Here is a 26,065-nt window from a genome sequence, read left to right as displayed (position 1 = left end):
GCATCCGAAGTAACTGCCTAGGACACCATCTGCCACATGGCCCTAGAGATTCGGTTATATGATACAAGTAATTCCGCACTAACCCAAAACAAAAACAGCAATAATCAATAATGCAAACAAGCACGGCATTTATGGCTGTCATACCGAGTCGCCAAAATAACCCAAGACAACGAAGAGACAGACATAGTGTGTGTGATGCCATCACAGTGAAGGTGGTGGGAAGGAGTTATTTAAAATCGATTAGATGCTGCGGACAGTAAACGGCACACCAACACAAACCGGTTATATTACTTTTTGAGTCGGGGTCCCATGCCTTTCACTATGTACGGCCTGTTGTGCTATGCTACCCACACCCTTGCTAAATGACAGCCCGCATGGTGCAGGAAGTATTTCCTACTGGTTGAGCCTGCTGTGTCAGAATAGTCACGACTTACGTAATCCTGAGGACCAAAGCAGAGACGTGCAAAAAGCCTACGATGTCGGTGGTCTTCTTTTAGGACTACACCTCCCCCTCCCAACATGTAATGAAGCTGGATGCAACCCGGAGCGCGGGAGACGCATCTGATTCGCTTCCGATCGCATCTGCAGCAGCTGCAGCTCGAGCCCTTCTTCGAGCATCCAATCGCGCGCAGGAGGTGGGCTCTCGCGCGTCTGTCACCATCCGAGCTAGAACGCGCAGGAGGGTGTGCATCTCTCAGTTAATGGCACGGGAGCCGGCATTATACCAGTGACAGAGTAAAAGCGTCATCCAGCGTGCCTAAAGTCAGGGTTGGCTATTTCATCCGTTTGTACCCGAGCAAAGGGACACAGCAGCGTTATTGTGTGTGTATGTCAGTTCATTGATTGTGCACAACATCCAGTTTTGGGAAAAGCGTCTGTAGCTGAGCCAAGCAAGATGATAGCAGCGCAGCTTCTGGCCTATTACTTCACCGAACTGAAGGATGACCAGCTCAAAAAGGTAGCCAAATACATTATTTAACATATAAGGTAAACCAGTATATGTTATACCGCTGTCCATGTAACAGGCTGTAAGAGAAAAAAGCCCTATATGTATGTAACAAGAATATCAAGTTGTAGAAAAATGTTTTGTATTATTTAAAATAAAATAAATCTATACACGCCAACCGAAAAATATGTAGTATTTATGTTCAAAGATACGTATACATTTATGTTGTGTTAGGAGGGCTCAGCTGTTCTGTACTGCAGTGTCCTTGAAGCAGGATGTAGATGTCATGTTGTATTACGGCATGCATGCAAGTAGTACACTGCCACCAGGCTTCTTTCGCAAATCCCGGAACAGTGTAATTCTTAGAGCACGCACCTTCTTGTTCCTCCCTGTCACCGTTGCATGCACCGTTTACTACCGATTTTCCAGTATTTCATTTTCAGACCTGCTGCATCTAAGTTGCTAGGACGATTTTCTCAAGCCAAACGATGCTGTGTTCGCACTCGCTTGACCTTTGCGTGACAGAAACCTGTCGCATCTCAAGTTTTCATTGCTTTTAATTAGTGATAGAATGGTTGGGAACCTGTACAGGAATGTATTTCAGCAAATACTGGAATTAGCAATTGCACTGTGCCCTCATCTCACCTGTAGTAGATAGTTCTGGCTTTAAGGTTTTACGTAAAATAACTTGCACTGGATAAATGTAGCATTAAGAGCATTGCCCACATCTGATACAGGCCCCGATCACTGTCTAGCAAGGTGAGTCGGTGGGCATGTCACTACAAGGAAACTGGAGCAACGAGAGTCACTGTTAGAGTAGGGTGCTGTGAAAGTGATTGTTTTCCCACTTTAGTTTGTTTCATATGTAGTAAAAACCTCGGACATACCCGAAGTACATGGTTAATTGTTTGAGACAGGTTGTGTTTGCTTGCTATATAGCTTCATGCTTTTTTGAATCACTCACCACAAATACCAGGAAAAAGTGCATTGTTTGGGTTCTGATAAATTGCATTTGGCAGTTCCATTGTAGAACACTGACCTAAATGAATACAGGTTAAATGGGCTGGCATTAATACACTGACCAACGGCAAATTTGAACCACAGTGATGACATTTTAACTTATGAAGTTCTAAACTTATAGCAAACGTTTACACAGGCAGAAAAAAGACTGAAATATGCTGTAGTAATTGGTGTTTTTGATCTGGTTTCTGCCTGGCATTGTAATCAGAAAATATATACATATCTTTACATGTAATGATCTGTTGTATTTTATGATAAAGATACACTGCTTAATGTAAGCAGTATCTCACAAACATAAAGGATATTATGCCTGGGGTTTTCACAATTTCTCACCTCTGGCATGCTTATCTTAGAACAGCTTCCCTCTCAAAATAGTTTGTATTTTTTGTGTTCTTAGTTTATTTTTAGACAGTGTTTTGGTATACTGTCCTAGCAAAACTTCCACATTTTTAGTTGCCATCTGCAAATGATTTGTTGATAAAATAACCGAACAGTTTGTTTGATAAAATTGTTATCCACATTGTGTGCCAAACATTTGTGCACTTGTGTAGTGGTGTGGCAGCATTGCTTACATGATGTAGTACTGAGCGCTACAATTAAGGTACCAGAGAGCCTGGGTTTGAGTTCTTCAGCCTCTGCTTGTGCCCTGAGTTAACCTGAAGTAGACATCTATTTCTTCTCCTTCCTCATTTTTCATGGTTGAGAAGTGGTGAGTATGTATACACACACACAAACACACACACATTAGTCCTTGAATGACTGCAGAAGAAGTTCAACAGTATAGTGATGGCTATAGAATAAATCACTGTTAAATAATATTTAGTAATACTAATTTTGTAACCAGGCCAGGTAGACCCACTGGACACATCCCAGAAGCAATGTCTGGTTAAAGGATGTGCTCAAGGTCTCATAGTAAGCAAATGAGAGCTAAAGGAATCAAACTCTGTACCACAGGAACTACAGCTCACAGCCTTAACTCTCTGTATCAACTACTGTTAAGGTCGTATATTCATGCAGGGTGTTATATACCTGGGTTGGTAATAATGCATTTTTCACCTTTACAGTGCTGGTTTTAACCCTGACTTACATCAGCAGGGCTTACAGATTTCTAAATAATGTTCCTTCGGGGTGACCCTGAACTGAATAAAGTAAGCAGCACCCCAGCAATGACCTTGTGACTTTGCAATGAGGATTCTGTGTATGAGCCATAAGCAGACTTGATTATTGTGAAAAGACTTGTAGGTCCTAATTAACTGTTTTGAGTTTGGAAATATGGCAGGTGCAAGGAGGTGCCAAGAAGGTGACTAGGAGGGGTAGATGGCCATGACTACTGTATTTACATACTCTGGTAATAGAATATTGACTGAAAGGTTGCTTATGAGTTAGTGCTTTGCTTATTTCTTGTGCTGCTTCTGGAAATATCTTTAAAGGACCACTATGGTCAGAAACTTATAAAACATGTATAGTTTTTCGTTTTTCTGTGCCGATGTCCCTGCAGGTCACTACATACTTATTATTTTTTAAATTTGTGCTATCCTGAAAATACTTGTTGGTAAAAGCTACAAGAAAGACCCAGTCAAGTTAAAGTGTTCACTGTGTAATACCTTAAACTTCCTGTAATGGAGGCCCATGGGATATATGCTGTTGACCCCTTAAGGACATACAGTGTTTCAGCTACATGGCTTCTGAATGTCCATGAATTTTCATTTTTTAAGTCTTTATGAGTACATTCAGGCCAATAAAGCCAAAATCACATTAGGTGTAGACAATAATGCTTCGGCCTTTTTTGACCTCATTAGTACAGCCTAAGCAGATTGTTTGACCATAATTTAGGAACACATTAGGGTGCCTGTAAAATTTCCCAAATAACATGCAAACCCAAGGGTGAAATGGTCGCACAGACAAACCATTGACCCAAACGTACCTATATAAATAAAAAGTCATGGGCATTCAGAAGTTAAAGGTCGTTTGCACATATCCCATGGTCTTCTGCTACAGGAGGCATTACACAGTGAAAACTCTAGCTTGTCTGGGTCTTTCCTGCAGTTTTTACTGAATGATTTGTCTAAGTGCCATTTTTACCCTTTGGTTTAAAAATTACCTGTTGGGGATCTTTTTTTTTTTTTTTTTTGTGGCTAAGTTTTCATCTTTCCGCAATGCACTATGTGTCTCCAGAAGATGACTTTAAAAAAAAAAAGCAGGAAGAATGAAAATAACACACACATATATATCTGCATATATCTATTATATGTTTAATCTGCATATCTATATCTATATAGGTTCATAGGTAAGTACTAGACTATCTGCCCGAGGGCATATGTAAGCCTAGCCAGAATGTGTTGGCTTTCGCCTCCCCCTTAGATTAGTTCCCTGTGCCTCTGTCCAGCAGAGCCATTAGTTACATGTGCCTCTGTCCAGCAGAGCCACTGCAGTGATCCCAGGGGTAAATTTTCTGTTTCCCATCCACTAGTCAAGGTTTCTCTTGAAGAGTGTTAGTGAGGGTCTCTGCCTAATATAGATTGGAATCCTGTTCCATAGCATGGGGAGTCTCTGGGATAGGAATCTATCCCTCCAGCAAGTCCTGTTTATCGTTATGGTGAGGTTTAGATCCCTAGAGTGTGTGGCTCTCTGGGATTTGTTTTTTTTTAGGTGGAGCATGTCCATCAATTCTAGGTTGGACATGGCCTTGTGTGTCAGGCAGAGATTACCTCTGAGTAGGCAGTATGCAACTGAGTACAGCTGGAGTTTCTTCACTCGGGCTGCGTAGGTCATCTGTTTGAGGCCAGTAATCCTCTTGGTGAGGTACTTCTGTGGTCTTTCCAGCTGTTGCAGGTGTCTTGTAAGGTACATCCCAAATGGGGCGTTGTACTCTATGATGGGTCTGATGAGTGATGAGTAGAGGGGCACAATAACCTCTTTTGTTCTAGATGCGAACCCTTTTGTGATTAGATGGGCCACATAGAAGGATTTTCTAACCACCTTGGCAATATGTTTATCAAAGGAGAGATTACTATCTACTTGGGTCCCCAGATCCCTTATTTCATTTTTTGTATTTAGGCGACTACCACGTATGTGGTAGTTCGTGGGTACTTTGTTTTTTCCAAAGGGGATGACTATGCACTTTTTGGCATTTAGCTTGAGGCCATGATTTTGACACCAGGTATCCGTCTCAGTGAGACCCTTCTGGAGAATGTCTGTATCAGCCGGAGAGTCAGTTATGGCCCCCAGTTTGCAGTCGTCTGCGAACTTGGTCAGCCATAGTCCTCTTGTGCTTGCCTGTACCTCTGAGAAGTATATACCGAACAGGAGGAGTCCCATGACTGAGCCCTGGGGGACGCCACTTGTAAATGGTTTAGAGTCAGACCTAGAGCCTGCAACTCTCACTGTATGGGTTCTATCCGTGAGCCAATTGGCAACCCATCTCGTGACATAGGGGTTTATGTTTAGGCTGGTGAGCTTGTCTATAATACCAGAATGGGGAATGGTGTCAAAAGCCTTTGCGAGGTCTAGGTAGGCTGTGTGGACCTCCTTTCCCTCTTTTAAAGCCTTGGTAACTGTCTCAAAGAAGTCCACCAGGTTTAGGAGGCATGATCTGCCCTTAACAAAGCCGAACTGGGTAGGGTCCAGTGTTTGGAGGTTCCCAATGTCTCTGTTAATGAGTTCCATGATGATGCGCTCCATAGCCTTGCAGACCAGGCTAGTCAGGCTTATAGGGCGATAGTTCCCGGGGTCCGTTGTGGCTCCACCTTTGTGGAGCGGGATAACTGTTGCTGTGCGCCACTCTGTGGGTACGTAGCCTGTAGAGAGGCTGAGTTTGAACAGTGTGTTTAGGTGAGGGGTTAGTTCATTTTGGAGTTCGTGTAAGACACAGCCTGGGACACCGTCTGGTCCCATTGAAGCTGTGTTTTTGGCTTTGGATAAGGCTGTTTTAACCTGTGTGTCAGTGATGGCCGGAGCTCTACATTCTTTTGTTATGGTTATGGGCCCTTTAGGGGGTGAGAGGGGGGGTGAAGTTTACACTGAACCTGTCTGCCAGAATGTTGGCAATATCAGTCGGTTCAGTGTATTTTGTGCCATTCTGTACTAACTCAGAGCAGATCTGAGAGTTTCCACTTAGGTTCTTGACATAGCTAAAGAATGCTTTGTGGTTATCTTTGGAGTCCTTGGCAATTTTTCATTCAAAGCTAGCCTTGGATGATTTTATGAGGGATCGTACTTTCTTGCTGATACTAATCAGGGATGTCTTCCCTTCTTGGGATTTTACTCTTTTCTGTACTAGTTTCCTCCATCTATTGTATAGCTTGTTTATGGCAGGGGTCTATCAGACTGGTTTCCTTTTCTTGGAGGGGTGAGTCTTGGTTTTGCTTGGGATAGCATGATCCATGCATTCTTGCAGGTGCTCATAGTGCCTTTGTAAGGGATTCAGCAGCTTGGACAGCATTGTCCTTTAGCATGGGGGCTGTGAACCTTTCCACCTTGGTCTTAAATAACGTGAAGTTTGCTTTTGAAAAGTTTTTCATGGTTGTTTCCTTGATTGGGGGTGGGGGCGGAATGTGGATATCCAGAGTGATTAGTCTATGGTCTGATCTAACCAGCGAGGGGTTGACCTCCGGTGTAGAACACCGTTCGCCCATGTTAGTGATGACCAGGTCCAATATGTTGGAACGTCTGGTGGGGGTGTTGACCAGTTGATCCAAGGTGTTCGCGTTTATAAATTTTCGGAAGCGTTGGACAAGGGAGTTAGTACTTGAATAGTTCTCCCAGGTAATATTTGGGTAATTGAACTCACCCAATATTAGGGAGTTTGGTAGGACCTTCATATTTTCCAGTGTCTCCAGAAACGCAGAATGGGGGTCCTTGGTCATGGTGGGTGATCTGTAGCAAGCTACAATTTGAATTGCAGTTTTGCCCGTCGTTAGTTGCGCATGGATGATCTCTGAGGCATTGTGCTGCGCCACTAACCTGGAGGTGTGGGTATCCCTGATGAATATGGATACACCCCTGCCTTTTGTGTTTCGGTCTGGGTTCTGTGGCCGAAAAGTATGGTATGAGTTATAGCCTGGTAGTGCTGGGGTGCTGTCTGGAGCCTTAAACCAGGTTTCTATCACTGCACAGATATCGATGTTCTCCATACTGAGTAGTGCCTCGAGTGCATGCATTTTGAGGTTTAGACTTCTGGCGTTGAGTAGCATTATCCTTAGTTTTTGGTTACTTGTGCTATTTACGGTGGTGGGTTTGTCTTTTGAGCCTTGCCTAAAAAAGGCACTATGGGGGCGGCAAAAGCCTTGGCCAGTATTCGAAAGCCTAAGGGTGACAGGTGCAAGCCATCTCTTGCGAAGCAATGTGGCTTGTCGAGCATGTTATCCCAGGCAGACAGATACTGGATTCCCTTTGAATGACACCAGAAACTTAGCCAGTTGTTGAAATTGATCATTTTGTCTTTATACTGTGGCATCATTCTTGGTGAGGGCAGGATGCTACTCAGGGTCATACCAGCTTGGGCTATGTGATCAGAGAGCTCTTCCATGTCTCTTTTTATTTAGTACAGGGAGGTACGTCTCAGATCATCCACACCAACATAGACAATGACAGAGTCGTATTTGTATTTGTTCTGGAGCGACCTGAGTGCTTGTGTTATGTGGTGGATCTTGGCGCCTGACAGGCAGCTAACAGTAACCTTCTCCTTGTCCAGCCTAGTTAGTGGGACATCAGTGGAACATATATTTATGTCTGTATATATTTCTCTCTCTGTCTCTCTCTCTATATATATATATATATCTATATATGTATATGTGTGTGCGCAAAGACGGCTCAGTGGCATAGTGGTTAGCATTGTTGTCTCGCAGCAAGAGGTTCTCCCATTCGATTCTTGGCTGTGGTGCCTTCTGTGTGGAGTCTGCATTTGTGTGAGTTTCCTCCCCCGTTACAAAGACATGCATCTGGAGTGTTTCTCTCCAGGCCTCTGCTGAAATTTGGCTTGTTCCAAGTCTGACTTTCCCAGTAAAACATATTAAATAAGTATATATATATATATATATTTGCACATAGACACATTGAAGAAGATATTTAGAGAGTATTACATGAACCATCTGTTTTGCTGCAGATATTCAGCATGATCTGCAAACTGAGTTGTATCACAAAGGATCAGCCACTTTATAATGTCTGTCTCCCCCCATCTACCAGCCTTTGCTTCCGTTGCTTTTTCACATTACAACCATTCTTTGCCATAAGACGAATGTTTAGAAACACTTTACTTCTTCTCTGTCAGATATTGCAGTCTGCATGGTAAACATTGCATAGGGTATTGCACACTGTGTGATGAGGACGTCTCTCTCTCTCTCGTTAAGCTTTGAGTTACTACAGTCTAGTAAGGCATCACAATGGGGAAATTATATTTTTAAAATTGCTAAATGCAGAACTAAGACAAGAACAATGTTTTTCAGTCAGAGTTTGGTTAGATTATGAGCTAAAATACCATTATACGTTAGGTAAACTGGTTCACTGGAGGCACTTAAGAATTAATTTGACAGTTAGTTTGGTCCAAAGATTTATTCAATGAATTCAAGTCTGTGTTGGGGTAGTAAAATGATGTCTATTCAATTTTCAAATCTATTAAACCAAAGTTCTACCCAACGGTTTATATTTTATACGCACCTTAGTCTGAAAAGGAGCTATACAACTCAAGAAGAGGAGTAACTCTTTGATAGCCATCTTAGTTTCCAGCAATGTGTCTCACCACTGTTACTGTTATAGTTCTTGGTAATATAGCTGAGCAGTAAAATTCATACCCTTTTTTGTTCTGGGCAACAAACTCAGCTCCACATCCATAGTTGCAGACAAGCCAGTGTTATGACTTTCCCCTATATTATGATGCATTCATCTGTGTCACTCCTACCATTAACAATAACATTTACTGTGAGAATGTTGAAACACAAAGTTGTGAGAGCGTGATATCTAAAGACCAAAATGCTGAAGATCATAATATCAAACCCCTGGACTTTTGCCCATGTTAGCACTCATCCCTGGTTCCGCAACCCTCCATGACTTATGTTAGCACTTGTTCCCGAGTCCACAACCCTGCCGTACCCATGGTATCACTCATTTCTGGGCACATGCCCTGGCAGGACCCATGGTAGGGCTCGTTCCTAGGTCCATACTGGTAGGGAATTTCAATATTAGAATTTTTTGGTATTGTGGTCTTCAACATTTTGGTCTTGTGATATTATAGTCTTAATATTTAGATTTTTCAAGATTTTGTGTTTCAGCATTTTCATAGTACAATGACAGGTAATATTTCAGGTTACACTGAATCCATGAAACATACCCACCCCAGAATTATCTTGATATGCTGTGTTTCATGTAATCAATCTCCTATAACAAAGCTAAACAAAAAAACATGAAAAATTTGTAATTATAGTAAATATTTTAAACCACGGATCCCTTCAGTTAATCACAAGTTCATAGGTTCATAGGTAGGTACTAGGCTGTTGGCCCTAGGGCCTATATAAGCCTAGCCAAAAAGGTACCCTGGCTTTCACCACCCAAGAAAATTATTTTCCTGTCCCCCTGTCGAGCAGAGCCACAGAAGTGATCTCCGGGGTGAATTTCCTATTTCCCATCCAATCATCAAGCTTTCTCTTGAAGAGTGCTAATGAGGAGCTTTGTTTGCTATAGATAGGTAGTTTGTTCCAGAGTATGGGAAGTCTCTGGGATAGGACTCTATCCCTCCAGCATGTTCTGTTTATTGTAATGACATGGTTTAGGTCCCTAGAGCGTGTAGCTCAGAGGGATTGGGATTTCTTTAAGTGGAGCATGTCCAACAGCTCTGGGTTTGACATAGCTTTGTATGTTAGGCAGAGATCGCCTCTGAGTAGGCGATATACTATGGAGTAAAGCCGGAGTTTTTTGAGACGGTCTGTGTACGGCGTCTATTTGAGGCAGGTAATCCTCTTTGTGAGGTATTTCTGCGGCCTTTCCAGTTGTAGATGTTGTGAGGTACATACCAAAAGGGGCATTGTACTCTATAATGGGTCTAATGAGTGACGAATAGAGGGGAACAATGACCTCTTTTTTCCTGGATGAGAAACCTTTTGTGATGAGGTGTGCCATGTAGAAGGATTTCCTGACTACTGTGGCGATGTGATTTTCAAAGGAGAAACTACTGTCCACCTATGTCCCAAGGTCTTTTATCACACTTTCGTTGTTAAGTAGACTACCGCCTATGTGGTAGTTCATGGGTACAGAGTTTTTACCAAAAGGGATGACAGTGCACTTTTTGGCACTGAGCTTGAGGCCATGGCTTTGACACCAGGCATCTGTCTCAGTGAGGTAGGATGTCTGCCTTTAGGAGTTTCTATTATGGCCCCTAGTTTGCATTCATCTGCGAACTTCATTAGTCAAAGACCTTCAGTGTTAGCCTGTACCTCAGAGAAGTAGATACCAAACAGGAGAGGACCCAGGACTGAACCCTGTGGTATTCTACTTGTCACTGATTTGAAGTCAGATTTGGAGTCTGCTACTTTCACAGTGGGGGTTCTGTCAGTGAGCCAGTTGACAACCCATCTTGTGACATAGGGATTTATATCTAGTTTAGTAAGTTTATCTATAATTCCAGATAGGGGGATGGTGTCAAAAGTCTTGGCGAGATCTACATAGGCTGTGTGAACCACCTTACCCTCATCTGCGGCTTTGGTGACTGCTTCAAAGAAGTCTGTCAGGTTTAGGAGACATGTTCTGCCTTTTACAAACCCAAGCTGGGTGGGGTCCAGAGTTTGGAGATTACCAGTGTCTTTGTTTATAAGTTCCATGATGATATGTTCCATGGCCTTGCAGACCAGGCTCGTCAGGCTAATGGGGCGGTAGTTCCCAGGATCTGTGGTGGATCCCCCTTTGTGGAGTGGGATAACCGTCAGTGTGCACCATTCATTGGGCACAAAGCTTGAGGTAAGGCTATGATTGAACATGGTACTTAGGTGGGGTGCCAGTTCGTTCTGTAGTTCGTGTAGAATGCAGCCTGGGATGTTGTCAGGTACCATGGATGCTGTGTTCTTGGCTTTGGAGAGTGTGGATTTTACCTGTGCAGCCGTGATTACAGGAACTTTGCATTCTTCTGGCATAGAGATGGGTCCTTTAGGGGGTGAGAGGGGGGTAAAGTTAGCACTGAACCTATCTGCCAGGATGTTGGCAGTATCATTTGGTTCTGTATATTTAGTGCCATTGTGCTGTAACTCAGAGCAAATCTGAGTGTTGCCATTGAGATTCTTGACATAGCTATAGAATGCTTTGTGGTTGTCTTTAGAAACAGTGGCAATTTTGTTTTTGTAACTAGCTTTGAAGGATTGTATGAGGGATCTCAGCTTTTTACTGAGGCTGACCAGGGAGTTTCTCCAATTATGGGATTTTATTCTTTTTTGCAGCGGTTTCTTTCTTCTGTTGTAGAGTTTGTTTATGGCAGGGGACCACCAGATTGGCTTTCTTTTTTTGGAGGATAGCATCTTGGTTCTTTTAGGGATATCACGATCCATGCCCTCGTGTAAGTGCTTATAAAGTGCATTTGTGTAGGATTCAGCAGTCATACCTTTATTATTCGTCTGCATGGGTGTCGTGAAGTTTGCCACTTCTGTCTTAAGAAGCATGAAGTTGGCTTTGGAGAAATTTTTTACGGTGGTTTCCCTAATGGGGGTTGGGGGCAGGATGTGGATGTCTAGGGTGATTAGCTTGTGGTTGGATCTGACCAATGAGGAATTGACCTCTGGTGTGGAACACCGGTCGCCCATATTGGTAATGACCAGGTCTGGGATATTGCTGCCCCTGGTGATGATGTGGATAAGTTGATCCAAGACGTTGGAATTTATAAATTCCTGAAAACGTTGAGCAAAAGAGTTGGTACATGAGTAGTTTTCCCAGTTAATGGTGGGGTAGTTGAAATCGACCATTATTAGGGTGTTAAGTTGTAGCCTAATATTTTCCAGTGTATCGAGAAATGAGGAGTGGGAATCCTGGGGCATGGTAGGGGATCTGCAGCAAACTACAATTTGGATTGCAGTCTTGCCCAGAGTTAGTTGCACTTGGATAATCTCGGATGCATTATGCTGAACAACTATCCTGGAGGTGTGGATATCCTTAATGAATGAACTTTCTCTTTGTTTAGCCCGGTGAGTGGAACATCAGTGTGCCCGACTATAGAGTCACCTATGACTAGAGTGTTGGGTACGTTGTTATGCCTTATGGGCTGTGGTTGGGTGGCACACTGAGTTTGTGGGCTATGTGTCATTTGGGTTGTGTTGGGGGGTGGACGTTGCTTGCGTTTCTTTTTTGGAGGTCTCTGTTGCTTGGGCAAATTTTTATTGAGAGCCTCCGTGAATGTAAGTGTGTGTTTTGTGTTTCTATGTGTGTGTTTTGGTGGTGTAGGTTTTGAGGGACTATGTGATGAGTGTGGTGTGGTGCAAGTGTTTACCCTCTCCTCTTGACTGTCTAGTCCAGTCTTGGGTGAAGAGAGCTTTGGTTTCGGTTTGGCTATATAAGTGCATCTCGCACAGGTTGTAGTGTTGTGTGGTAGGAGGAGAGGGTTGTGTGTGTACATGTGTACATGAGGCAATTGCTGTATTGCCCCAAGATGCCCAGATTCATCAGGTAGACAGGAGAAAACACCGGGAAACGCCTGGATAGGTGCTTATTTATTAAGTACTAAAAACTGTTTTCCTCTACACAAGTGAGGAAAGTTGAGTGCTGTAGTAATTTGTAGCTTTTTTAGTGCTTACAATGAATTCTGAACAAGTGCTGAGCTCAAAAAAAAAAAAAACGGTTTGCTAAAACTATTAAAACTGGCTAGTTCTAAGGGAAAATTTCAAGAGCAGACTTTATGGCGCCGGGAATATTTTAACCCTAGCTAAGCAGCGATGCATAAAGTGTATTTTTTTTTTAATATAACAGTAGCAAATGAGCAAACTGATTTAAACAAATTAACCAATAAAAAGCTAAAAACTGAGCCCCATTCCAGCAGTCTTCGGTCAGACAAGTTCTAACTGCACACTCCTGCCAGTAGGGTGGAGGGGAACCTTCTCCATAAAAATATGGCCTGGATTAGTGCTCAAGTTATACAAACAAAGCTAGATTCAGCAGGTCTGAATCTAGTCTTCTGTGCCCACAATGTTGCACTGTAGCAACTAATAAGCAGTAAATAAATGATTAAAATCACCCCTCCAGTTCACCCCAAGTTGTGAAAACATCCCAGTAAGGTGCTGTAATTTAATGCCAAACTTTAAACATCAGCATTATCATTGACAACATAATCCCATGTTAACACTTCCCATAACTAGTGAAACATCCTTCCTACCATGACAGTTTATAAATCCATTGAAGTAAACATCACCTCTGTCCCAAACAACTACATAACAGAAGTCATGAAAACTTGGCATACTTAATAGCACACCCATTAACCACATAGCCTGCCATAAGACCACATTAAAGGTGTGCACCATATAAAGTCTGCCAACCCTTTGTCTGACATACACATCACATTTCCATTGCCACCAAGACGTTTAAACCTCAGTAAAAATACTGTATCCTCTTGGACATGCTGTGGAAGTAATGCAAATAATGATACCAAATGAATGTAGAAGCAAGACCACATAAAGGTAGCGTACACTTTTAGTTTCATAAGTAGACATACTGTATGACTGCAAAACTAATATAATCAAAATCACAGAAACTTAACATACTTTAACAATAGTACACCGTATTATACCATGGTTTCATAGTGCGTAACATACTTTAACAATAGTACACCGTATTATACCGTGGTTTCATAGTGCATAACATACTTTAACAATAGTATACCATATTATACCATGGTTTCATAGTGCATAACATACCTTAACAATAGTACACCATATTATACCATGGTTTCATAGTACATAACAAACTTTAACAATAGTACACCATATTATACCATGGTTTCATAGTGCATAACATACTTTAACAATAGTACACCATATTATACCATGGTTTCATAGTGCATAACATACCTTAACAGTAGTACACCATATTATACCATGGTTTCATAGTGCATAACATACTTTAACAATAGTACACCATATTATACCATGGTTTCATAGTGCATAACATACTTTAACAATAGTACACCATATTATACCATGGTTTCCTCAGTGTGCATATAGTGAATTTAACAAACAACCATATTATATATACCATGGTTTCATAGTGCATAAACATACTTAAACAATAGTACACCATATTATACCATGGTTTCATAGTGCATAACATACTTTAACAATAGTACACCATATTATACCATGGTTTCATAGTGCATAACATACTTTAACAATAGTACACCATATTATACCATGGTTTCATAGTGCATAACATACTTTAACAATAGTACACCATATTATACCATGGTTTCATAGTGCATAACATACCTTAACAGTAGTACACCATATTATACCATGGTTTCATAGTGCATAACATACTTTAACAATAGTACACCACATTATACCATGGTTTCTTAGTGCATAACATACTTTATCAATAGTACGCCATATTATACCATGGTTTCATAGTGCATAACATACTTTAACAATAGTACACCATATTATACCATGGTTTCATAGTGCATAACATACTTTAACAATAGTACACCATATTATACCATGGTTTCATAGTGCATAACATACTTTAACAATAGTGCACCATATTACACCATATGGTTTAATAGTACGCCATATTATACCGTATGGTTTCATAGTGCATAACATACTTTAACAATAGTGCACCATATTACACCATATGGTTTCATAGTGTAATGCAAACAAGTGATTTCACATGATTTACTGATTGCCATGATATTCATGACAGAAAAAGCACTGAGCACTGCCAGGAATTATAGCTTGTACCTTCTTACTGGCATCAGAAAACAGAGTCCTTTAGTGTACGTTAACCCCCAAGAAGTCATGATCCAGCAGTGCAGGCCTCTTGTCCAGCATTGTCCTCATTCTAGATGGCATAACTGAAACAAAACTTGCTGCACATGACAGACAGAACCCAAATCAGTTGTTGCTGACCATACATCTTTTCTGGGCTGCTGTCAACACTGTACTACAACCAGGGAAAACAACCACCCCGAAAATAGTGAACAACCATGACAACATCCCCACTCAGCTCAACAAATTCTTCACATAAAGTATCCAAAACCTAGCCAACAACCAACTAAGCCCCAACAACCCATCCCCAACTAAAACACCATCTTCACCCAAAACAAATCTCAGTTACCCCATCTTCACCTTCAACCCAGTGTCAATCAAAATCATACAAAAATTACTCCTAAAACTTAGCCGATAATCTACCTTCCGAATATCTGCAACTAGCAGCTGAAGCAATAGCCTACTCTGTCTCCATATTAATAAACAGATCTATCTCAGAGTGCAAAGTACCCCATCTTTGGAAAATATCACATATTACACCACTGCACAAAGGGGGTACCTCTGTAGAACTTAGTAACTATCGACCCATAGCTATACTATCCCCCCTATCAGAACTTCTAGAGAAGGTTGTCCACATGCAGTTGAAGTACCTCTTAGAAAACAAATTACTATCCACTCAGCAACATGGTTTCAGACCCTTCCATAGCACCAACACTGGACTTACATCATTCACTAATACCGTCAATAACCACAGAAGCAATGGACTGCTAGTATCTGCAACTCTCTTAGACTTATCTAAAGCCTTTGACATGGTAAACCATGAAAAACTGCTTCATACACTAACCACCCTAAATCTCAGCTTCTCTACTATGTTTTGGTTTAAGAGCTACCTAGATGGTAGGCAACAAGCTGTAAAGTGGCAAAATCAGCTCTCTCCCTTACTGCCTGTCTCCCTACGGGTACCCCAAGGCTCCATCCTGGGTCCTCTACTCTTCACCCTATTTACTAATCAACTACCATCCACCATACCCAGAGCCTCAATAGTCCAATATGCAGATGATACCTCCATTATCTGTGCAGCCAACTCCCTTGACCACCTCCTCTCCCTAACACAAGAATGCTTTTCCCTGGCAGAAACATGGATCACTAATCAAAACCTCGTTCTAAACCCAGCCAAAACTAAATTACTCCTCTTCAGCCCTCACAGATCTCCACCCTCCTCATCTAACTTTTCAATCTCCTCTCATAACAACACCTCCATCACTCCCAGCAGTCACGCCAAACTGCTAGGCCTCGAAATTGACAATAGCCTTAAATTTGACATTCATATCTCCCAGACCATAAAAAGAGTCCACGGAAAAATGGGCCTACTCTAGCGCAACAAACTGTTTCTTACCAGTCACTCTAAGGTTACCACAGCCAGGACACACCTCCTATCGACCTTATTTTACGCCTCTCCCTTACCAATCTCTGAAAAACTGAGCTCAACAAACTAGATAGCTGCTACAATAAAATAGCCAGATTTGCCACAGGATCACCCTCTAGAACCCACCATTGTGAAAGCCTTAAAAAACTCAACTGGCTAGAACTCCCCCCGACCCTTCAAGTCAGCCAACTAGCACTTGCTCACAAAGTGCTACATCATCCAGGCAACACACCAGCCCTGGAGCAACTACTCCAGCCTTACACCACTACCAGATCCCTGAGATCAAGTACCCAACACCTCCTTAAGGTAACAAACTTTAAAAATGAGGTAGGTAGATCCGTTTACAGCCACTTCATCTCTAAAATCTGGAACTCCCCTTCCAGCACACATAATAAATAACAACTCCACCACCCAATTCAAAAAAACGACACAAAACACACTTCCTGAATCACAGATTATGTACCTGTAGTACCCCAGGATAGTTATTCATATGTCTCTGTTTCCAGCAACTAGAGTAACAGCTTATCTACTGCTTTTGTAATGTCTGCCTGGGGTAATAGTATCACTGAACACTGTAAAGAAACCTAAAGGACATAGCATGTCCCTCATGAGTCGAAATGAGTTATGGAAGTTATCTACTCTATCTTCCTGCAATACTTGCTGTTAAACACCTCTATAACATGTATATATTAATGTAGCCTGTGAATGTTGGCAGATACACTCTGGTTAACTCACTGTCTTGTATGTACTGTACTTCTATAAGAAGTATAAAGATTGTGTACTCTATATATTGTTAGTATAAAGATTGTGTACTCTATATATTGTTTAATGAACATTTTGCTTAACATGTCTTTCTCTTGTTAATGATTTTACTGCTCTGGAGCTTTTCTCCCTGGGTCTCCACTGAAAATGGACATATATCCAGTTGGACTCTCCTGGTTAACAAATGTAAAATAAATAAAATAAATAAATTTCTGCCACAGATAATGGCAATCTATAGTCCTTCTCTATGCCAAGTGACCTCTTCAGTACTGTTTAGTTTTCTGAAATTCCATAAAGTCATACCTTTCTTCACCTTCCAAGATATCATTAAGTGAAGGTTACGGCTCCTCATTCTGTCCCCAAAGTAACAAACATCTGATCACTGTCCATAATTTCATTGCTAAGGTGTAGAGATGTGCTCCTTACATCTGCCATTCTTTGCTGCAGATTGCAGGGCTAACAGCAGGCCAGTGGTAGTGGTAAAGACGTAGCATACTGACATTTGGTGCAGAAGGCTGTGAGTTATGTTTCCACACCACGTTGACTGATTGCTGACACTGCTGCATTACTCAGTGTGTCACTTTCAGATGAGATATTAAACTAACGTCCCATCTGCTTGAGTTAGTGGTAGCTCAGGTGGATGTAAAAGATCCTATGGAACCTATCAAAAAGGGTAAGTGTTCTTTAATTATATACAAAAATAACTCTTATTTACAACGTATTTACATATTTACAAGTATATACAAATTTACAAATATGTAGATATACAAATATGTTTACAGGGGTCTCATTTCATTCACCAAATTTACATTTAACCGAACCTGAAATTGCCGAAACCACTTATACGAAAATCCACTACTCTAAAATGTCAGAATGCCAAACTACAAAACACCGACATGACAGCTATTTAAAACTGACACACACAACAAAAACATTCTCAGATTTTTGCAGGGGGGAAAGTCCCCCTACACACCCCATGTGGGGGGCTGCACTCCCACACCCCCTGCAAATTATATATACCAACTACAAGATCACACTACAGTGACAACAAGGGTAGATTTCTCAATCCATACTGTAGTGTGAGCTCCATTTAAAAGCTACGAGTGCTGTACAATTTGTTTTTCACAAGTTGAATATCTATACACCTACCAGCATATCCGCCATGCAACTCCACTGGTACAATGCACTAAAAGGTACATAAACACTATATAATTATACATCTTGCAGTGCCAGCATCACAGTAAACATTTAGAGGAAACAAAATCTGGCATTCTGACGTTTCGGCGTAGTGGATTTTCGTATAAGTGGTCTCTGCAAATTTAGGTTTGGTTAAATGTAAATTTGGTGAATGAAATGAGACCCATTTACACATACTCATAATTTTATTTACAGTCATACTAAATTTTCATCCCTATTAGATCCCACCCCTTTTTCCATAACCACCTTCAGATTTTACTTAATATTGTTGCTAAAATACATTTACCATTAAACCTAATTTAAATAATTCTTTAATTCTATATAACCCATGACATAAATTATCTTTTTATCAGTTCTTTTAGCATAGTCTTTACTTCTGTTCTTATAATATCCATATTTATTCATATCCATATTTTTTATTCACTTCTTTTTTATCTTTAAAAATCTTCTTTATATAGTTTTCCCCATAACTCTTGTACATTTCAAAAACACGTTCTGTAGTTTCTCTTTATTGTCAGTGTAAACATATTCTCTAATTTTTCTTTATATATGGCATCATTCCTTTTACTGGTGATTTATCTATTACTAGTCTTCGCAAAAAAAATAAAATCTTGGCATTCTACTTTCTGATTAAACCATTTGCTCCTTATTTCTATAGCTTTAATTTTTTCATCTGTTACATTTTTCTCATGGTGTTGTGTAATAATATTTTACTGTTATATTTTTATATATGTACTTTTTTCTATTTAGTCAGTAGAGAGTGTCTGATAGAGTGATGTTTATGAAGCTGGAAATTGATGGTGTAATGATGAATGTTGTTAGTGCATGTGCTCCACAAGTTAGGTGTGCGATGGATGAGAAAGAAAAATTTTAGAGTGTGTTGAATGAAGTGGTGGTGAATGTACCCAAGGGTGAGAGACTGGTGATTGGAGCGGAGTTCAATGGGCATGTTGGTGAACTGAACAGAGGGGATGAGGAAGTGATGGGTAGGTATGGTGTTAAGGAGAGGAATGCAGAATGTCAAATGATTGTGGATTTTGTGAAAAGGATGGACATGGCTGTGTTGAATACGTATTTTAACAAGAGGGAGGAGCATAGGGTGACGTAGAAGAGTGGAGGAAGATGCACACAGGTGGATTATATCTTATGTAGAAGGGCCAGTCTGAAGGAGATTGGAGACTGTAAAGTGGTGACCGGGGAAAGTGTAGTTAAGTAGCATAGAATGGTGGTCTGTAGGATGACGTTGGTGATCAAGAAGAGGAGGAGGAGGAGTGTGAAAGCAGTGCCAAGGATTAAATAGTGGAAGTTAAAAAAGGGTGATTGTGAGGTGGAGTTCAGGGAAGAGTTAAGACAGGCACTGGGAGGCAGTGAAGAGTTACCGAATAGCTGGGTGACTACAGCAGGGCTAGTAAGGGAGACGGCTAGAAAGGTGCTTGGTGTGACATCTGGACAGAGGAAGGAGGACAAGGAGACCTGGTGGTGGAATGAGGAAGTACAGGAGAGTATAGAGAGGAAGGGGGTGGCGAAGAAGAAGTGGGATTGTCAAGGAGATGAAGAAAGTAGACATGAGTATAAGGAGATGAGGCACATGGCAGAGAGATGACGAAGGCTAAGGATAAGGCGTATGGAGAGTTGTATGAGAGATTGGACACTAAAGAGGGAGAAAAGGACCTGTACCGATTGGCTAGACAGAGGGACAGAGCTGGGAAAGATGTGCAGCAGGTAAGGGTGATAAAGGATAGTGAGGGAAACGTACTCACAAGAGAGGAGAATGTGCTGAGTAGATGGAAAGAGTATTTTTTAGGGCTGATGAATGAAGAGTATGAGAGAGAGAGGAGGTTGGATGATGTGGGGATAGTGAATCAGGAAGTGAAACAGATTAGCAAGGAGGAAGTAAGAACAGCTATGAAGAGGATGAAGAATGGAAAGGCTGTTGGCCTAGATGATATACCAGTGGAAGCATGGAGTTGCTTAGGAGAAATGGCAGTGGAATTTTTAACCAGATTGTTTAATGAAATTTTGGAAAGTCAGAGGATGCCTGAGGAATGAAGAAAAAGTGTTTTGGTACCTATCTTTAAGAATAAGGGTGATGTGCAGAGCTGCAGTAACTACAGAGGGATAAAACTGATCAGCCACAGCTTGAAGTTATGGGAAAGAGTAGTGGAAGCTAGTTTAAGAAGGGAGGTGATGATTAGTGATCAGCAGTATGGTTTCATGCCAGGAAAGAGCACTACAGATGCAATGTTTGCTCTGAGAGTGTTGTTGGAGAAATACAGAGAAGGTCAGAAGGAGTTGCATTGTGTCTTTGTGGACTTAGAGAAAGCATATGACAGGGTGCCTAGAGAGGAGTTGTGGTATTGTATGAGGAAGTCGGGAGTGGCAGAGAAGTATGTAAGAGTGGTACAGGATATGTACGAGGGTAGTGTGACATTGGTGAGGACTGCGGTGGGAGTGACAGATACGTTTAAGGTGGAGGTGGGATTACATCAAGGATCAGCTCTGAGCCCTTTCTTATTTGCAGTGGTGATGGACAGGTTGACAGATGAGATCAGACAGGAGGCCTCGTGGACTATGATGTTTGCAGATGACATTGTGATATGTAGTGAGAGTAGGGACCAGGTTGAGGAGACCCTGGAGAGGTGGAGATATGCTTTAGAGAGGAGAGGAATGAAGGTCAGCGGGGCTAAACAGAATATATGTGTGTAAATGAGAGGGAGGGTAGAGGAATGGTGATGATGCAGGGAGATGAGTTGGTAAAGATGGATGAGTTTAAGTACTTGGGATCAACAGTTCAGAGTAATGGTGAATGTGGAAGAGAGGTGAAGAAGAGAGTACAGGCAGGGTGGAATGGGTGGAGAAGAGTGTCAGGAGTGATTTGTGACAGACGGGTACCAGTAAGAGTGAAAGGGAAGGTCTACAAGAGGGTAGTGAGACCAGCTATGTTATATGGGTTGGAGACAGTGGCACTGACAAAAAGGCAGGAGTCAGAGTTGGACATGGCAGAGTTAAAGATGTTAAGATTTGCACTGGGTGTGACTAGGATGGACAGGATAAGGAATCAGTATATTAGAAGGTCAGCTCAGGTTGGACAGTTTGGAGACAAAGCAAGAGAGGCGAGTTTGCGTTGGTTTGGACATGTGCTGAGGAGGGGTGCTGTGTATATTGGGAAAAGGATGCTAAGGATGGAGCTGCCAGGTAAGAGGAAAAGAGGAAGGCCTAAGATAAGTTTTATGAATGTGGTGAGAGAGGACATGCAGGTGGTTGGTGTGACAGAGCAAGATGCAGAGGACAGGAAGAAATTGAAACAGATGATCCGCGGTGGCAACCCCTACCAGGAACAGCCGAAAGAAGATAATGATGATTTTCCACAAAGTATTTTTTCTTGGTAACATTTTATTTGTTCGTTATATGCACTTTTTCTCTTTTACTCTTTTTTTATCATACCCCAAAATTTATCATACTTATATCCATATAAATGTTCATATAATTTTACTACTAATCTCTCATCTTTTTCATGTATCCACTTAACGCATTCTACACATTTAATGAATGTTAATTAACCCCACCCCTAATTAATGCAAAGAGTATATAGCTCATTGGACATCCCTGTCTTACACCACTCTTCTTATGTACCTCTTGGTGTAACCAGCTATTTACAAGTATTTTTACTTTATTATTACTATTTGCTGACACACATAATTTCCTAACTTTCTCACGTGTATTATTTATATTATTTCATTATTACCCATTAGATTTCATGTCCACTTGTGTCAAATGCCCTATTAAGATATCTATCATGATTTTTGCTTCTTATTTTCTGTTAATCATCCACAATTTTTCTATCATTAATAATTCTTGACAGCCCTTCCCCTTTATACAGTATATCCTGGGAACTACCAACCAATAAGCCTGACCAGTCTGATCTGTAAGGCAATGGAGCAAATCATTGTGGAACTCATAAATGGAGAGATTGGGAACCTCCAGTCGCTGGACCCCACACAGTTTGGCTTCGTCAAGGGCAGATCATGCCTCCTGAACCTGGTGGATTTCTTTGAGACAGTTACTCAGGATATAGATAAGGGAAAGGAGGTACACATGGCTTACCTTGACCTTGCTAAAGCATTTGACACCATTCCCCATTCGGGTATTATTGATAAGCTCACCAGCCTGGGCATAAACCCTTACGTCACAAGATGGATCACAAACTGGCTCTCAGACAGATCCCACAAAATAAGAGTAGCAGGATCTATGTCCGAATCCAGACCAGTAACAAGTGGTGTGCCTCAGGGCTCTGTACTGGGGCCCCTTCTGTTTGGCATATACTTCTCAGAAGTACAGGCAAGCACGGAAGGGCTGTGGCTGACTAAGTTTGCGGACAACTCCAAACTGGGTGCTGTAATAGAGTCTCCGGCCGACATGGAGATCCTGCAGAAGGGCCTAAATGAGACTGATGCATGGTGTCAAAGCCATGGTCTTAAGCTAAATACAAAAAAATCCCCTTTGGAAAAAACAGAGTACCCACAAACTACAACATAGGAGGTAATCCCCTGAAATATGAAGAAGAAATAAGGGATCTAGGGACCCAAGTAGATAGTCAGCTTTCCTTTGATAACCATGTTGCCATAGTGGTTAGAAAATCCTTCTATGTGACCCATCTGATCACGAAAGGGTTCGCATCAAGATCTAAGGATGTAATGGTGCCCTTCTACTCTTCCCTCATCAGACCCATTATTGAGTACAATACACCAATTGGAATGTACCTGGCTAGACATCTCCAGCAGCTGCAGAGACCACAGAGGTACCTAACCAAGAGGATTACTGGCCTCAAACAGTTGCCCTATGCAGCACGATTGAAAAAGCTAAAACTGTTCTCTGTTGCATACCGCCTTCTCAGAGACGATCTCTGTCTAACGGACAGAGCCATGTCCAACCCAGAATTGTTGAACATGCTCCATCTTAGCAAAACCAAATCTACTCGAGCTACACGCTCTAGGGATATAAACCTCAACACAACAATGAATAGAACATGCTGGAGGGAAAGATTCCCTTCGCAGAGACTTCCCTTACTATGGAACAGGGTCCCGATCTACATAAGACAGAGCCCCTCACTATCACTCTTCAAGAGGAACCTTGATGAGTGGATGGGTAACAGAAAGTTCACACTGGGGATCACACCAACAGCACTACTAGATAGGGGCCAAGGGTACTAGCTGCTAGTACAAGGGTCTAGGGAACTACTAAAGGGGAGGTGAATACCACACAACGTGGCTGGGCTAATATATGCCTTCGAGCAGATAGCCCAGTACCAACCTATGAACCTATGCTATCTTCCATAATAGTTCCCATTTTAGTTTCAGATCTCTTTTGTATTCTTTTCATAGAGATCTTATGGTCATTATTATTCAGTATTATCAGTCTCTAATTTTTAATTATCTTCTTCCTTCTTCCATATGAATTTAAGTATTCCATTCCACTGCTTAATTCCTTATACATAAAACCTTCATTTAACCATTCATTCAAAATCTTTATAAAATATTTTTTGTCAGTACCTTACATTTTTATATATTCCACCCCCTATTCCATCTGGGCCTGCAGCTGAACCTGTACTTACTTGTAATACTTTATCTAACTCATGTAAAAAATCTCCTTTAACATTTGTTTACTGGGAAATCTGGCACAGAACCCATTTTCATCTGAGGCCTGGGGAGAAACGCTCCAGGCCCATGCCTTTGGAGTTTTACATTTTTTAATTTATTTCATTATGCTACCACCTTCCTTTACTAATCTGCTTAAGTAACTCAATACTTCTTCTCTTTTCCTTGTAAAAATATATTTGCTTATAAAACAGTTCTTGTATTTTTCTTGATTTTTTCATATAATTATTCTACTTTGTCAAAGTACTTTCTGTCAATATGTTCTAAATCTTCCAATGCGTCATTATATGTTATTTTTATGATTTTCTTTCTCTGCTTTATTCACATCATATTGCCACTGTAAAAAAAAACATTTTTTATACTTTTCCTTAAATATCACCCGCCATTCAGACCGATTTTTATAAAATGCTTTCAAAGTAATACAATCTTTCCATAACTGTATTACTAATAGTTTTCCGTCTTCATTACATACATTCTCATTTATCCTTTTTATTCCTTTGAGTATTTTTATATAGGATCATAGGAAGTTACTAGGCTATTGGCCTTGAGGCCCTTATAAGCCTAATCAAGAGTTTAGCCCAGCACCCAAAGCCCCTGTCCAGGGCACAGGTGGAATCCCAGGAGTGTATTTTCTGTTTCCCATCCAATTATCCAGGTTGCACTTGAAAAGGGATAATGAGGTACTCTGCTTTACGTGGAGAGGGAGTGTATTCCATAGATGGGGGAGTCTCTGGGACACAAATTTGTCCCGCCAGCAAGTCCTATTGATATCACAGACCAGGTTGAGGTCACACATGTGGGTTACTTGAGAGGAGCTTAACTTGCGGATATTGCAGCAGTCCCATCAAGGCGTCATCTGAAATTGTTTTCTGTGCCAGACAGAGTTAATCTCTGAGGAGTCTGTATGAAACTGAGTAGAGGGACAGGGCTTTTAAGTCTATCTGTGTAGAGTAAACTGAGTAGAGGGACAGGGCCTTTAGTCTGTCTGTGTAGGGTGGATGTTTGAGGCCCTAGATTCTCCTGGTGAGGAACCTCTGTGGTCTCTCCAGCTGCTGCATGTGCTTTGTGAGGTGCATGCCGAAGGGGGCCTTGTACTCAATGATTGGCCTTATTAGGAAAGAATACAGGGATGTTATGACCTCCTCGTCCCTGGATGAGATACCCTTACTTATGAGGTGAACGATGTAGAAAGTTTTCCGTACAGTGGAAGCAACATAGTGCTCAGAAGTCAGGTTGCAATCAACCTGGGTGCCCAAATCTCTCATGACTGATTGTGTGCTTACGACTTTGTTATTAATGTGATAATATGTAGGGACGTCACTCTCCCCAAAGGGGATGATGATGCATTTTTTGGCATTCAGCTTGAGGCCATGTGTCTGGCACCAGTCATTTGTTTGGGTGAGACACTCTTGGAGGATGTCCATATCACTTGGGGAATTGGGCGCCATGTTTCTGGCACCAGTCATTTGTTTGGGTGAGACACTCTTGGAGGATGTCCATATCACTTGGGGAATTGATGAATGCGCCCAGCTTGCAGCCATCTGCAAACTTGGTCAGCCATAGCACACTGGTTTTGGCCTGCACCTCAATGAAGTATACCCGAATAACAGAGGCCCCAAGATAGATCCCTGGGGTACACCGCTCATTATGGGTCTACTGCTTGAGGTGGCTTCCCCTATTTTGATTAGGTGGGCTCTATCAGTGATCCAGTTTACTACCCTTCTGGTAACATATGGATTGATGCCTAGTTGAGAGAGTTTATATATTATGCCCGAGTGGGGAATAGTGTCGAAGGCTTTGGCCAGGTCAAGGTAGGCGGTGTGCACCGTCTTCCCCTCGTCCATGGCTTTGGTGACTGTCTTAAAGAAGTCAACCAGGTTTAACAGACATGACCTCCCCTTGACAAAGCCAAACTGTGTGGGGTTGAATGTTTTGACACTGCCAATGTCTTTGTTAATGAGGTCCATGATAATCCATTCCATGGCCTTGTAGATCAGGCTAGTTAGGCTGATGGGTCTATAATTTTGCAGATCAATGGACGCTCCACCTAAGTGTAAAGGGATGAAAGTGGCTGTCCTCCACTCAGCTGGGACAAAGCCGGTACTCAGGCTTTGGTTGA

General features: G+C 41.6%; 1 protein-coding gene across 1 annotated transcript in view; it reads left to right on the top strand.

The window, feature by feature from the left end:
- Positions 1–573: 573 nt before the first annotated feature.
- HK1 (hexokinase 1) overlaps positions 574–26,065 on the top strand; it is a 623,778-nt gene continuing 598,286 nt past the window's right edge. The window contains exon 1 of the mRNA XM_044056279.1: positions 574–958. Within this exon, the coding sequence (XP_043912214.1) occupies positions 896–958 (63 nt within the window). The 5' untranslated portion in view covers positions 574–895. The remainder of the gene's footprint in view (positions 959–26,065) is intronic.

This window comes from Protopterus annectens, chromosome 14.part0 (assembly GCF_019279795.1).
Source record: "Protopterus annectens isolate FY-2018-M chromosome 14.part0, PAN1.0, whole genome shotgun sequence".
Classification (NCBI taxonomy): Eukaryota; Metazoa; Chordata; order Ceratodontiformes; family Protopteridae; genus Protopterus; species Protopterus annectens.
Note: the sequence above shows the minus strand (reverse complement) of the source record. Positions and strands in the feature narration are given on the sequence as shown.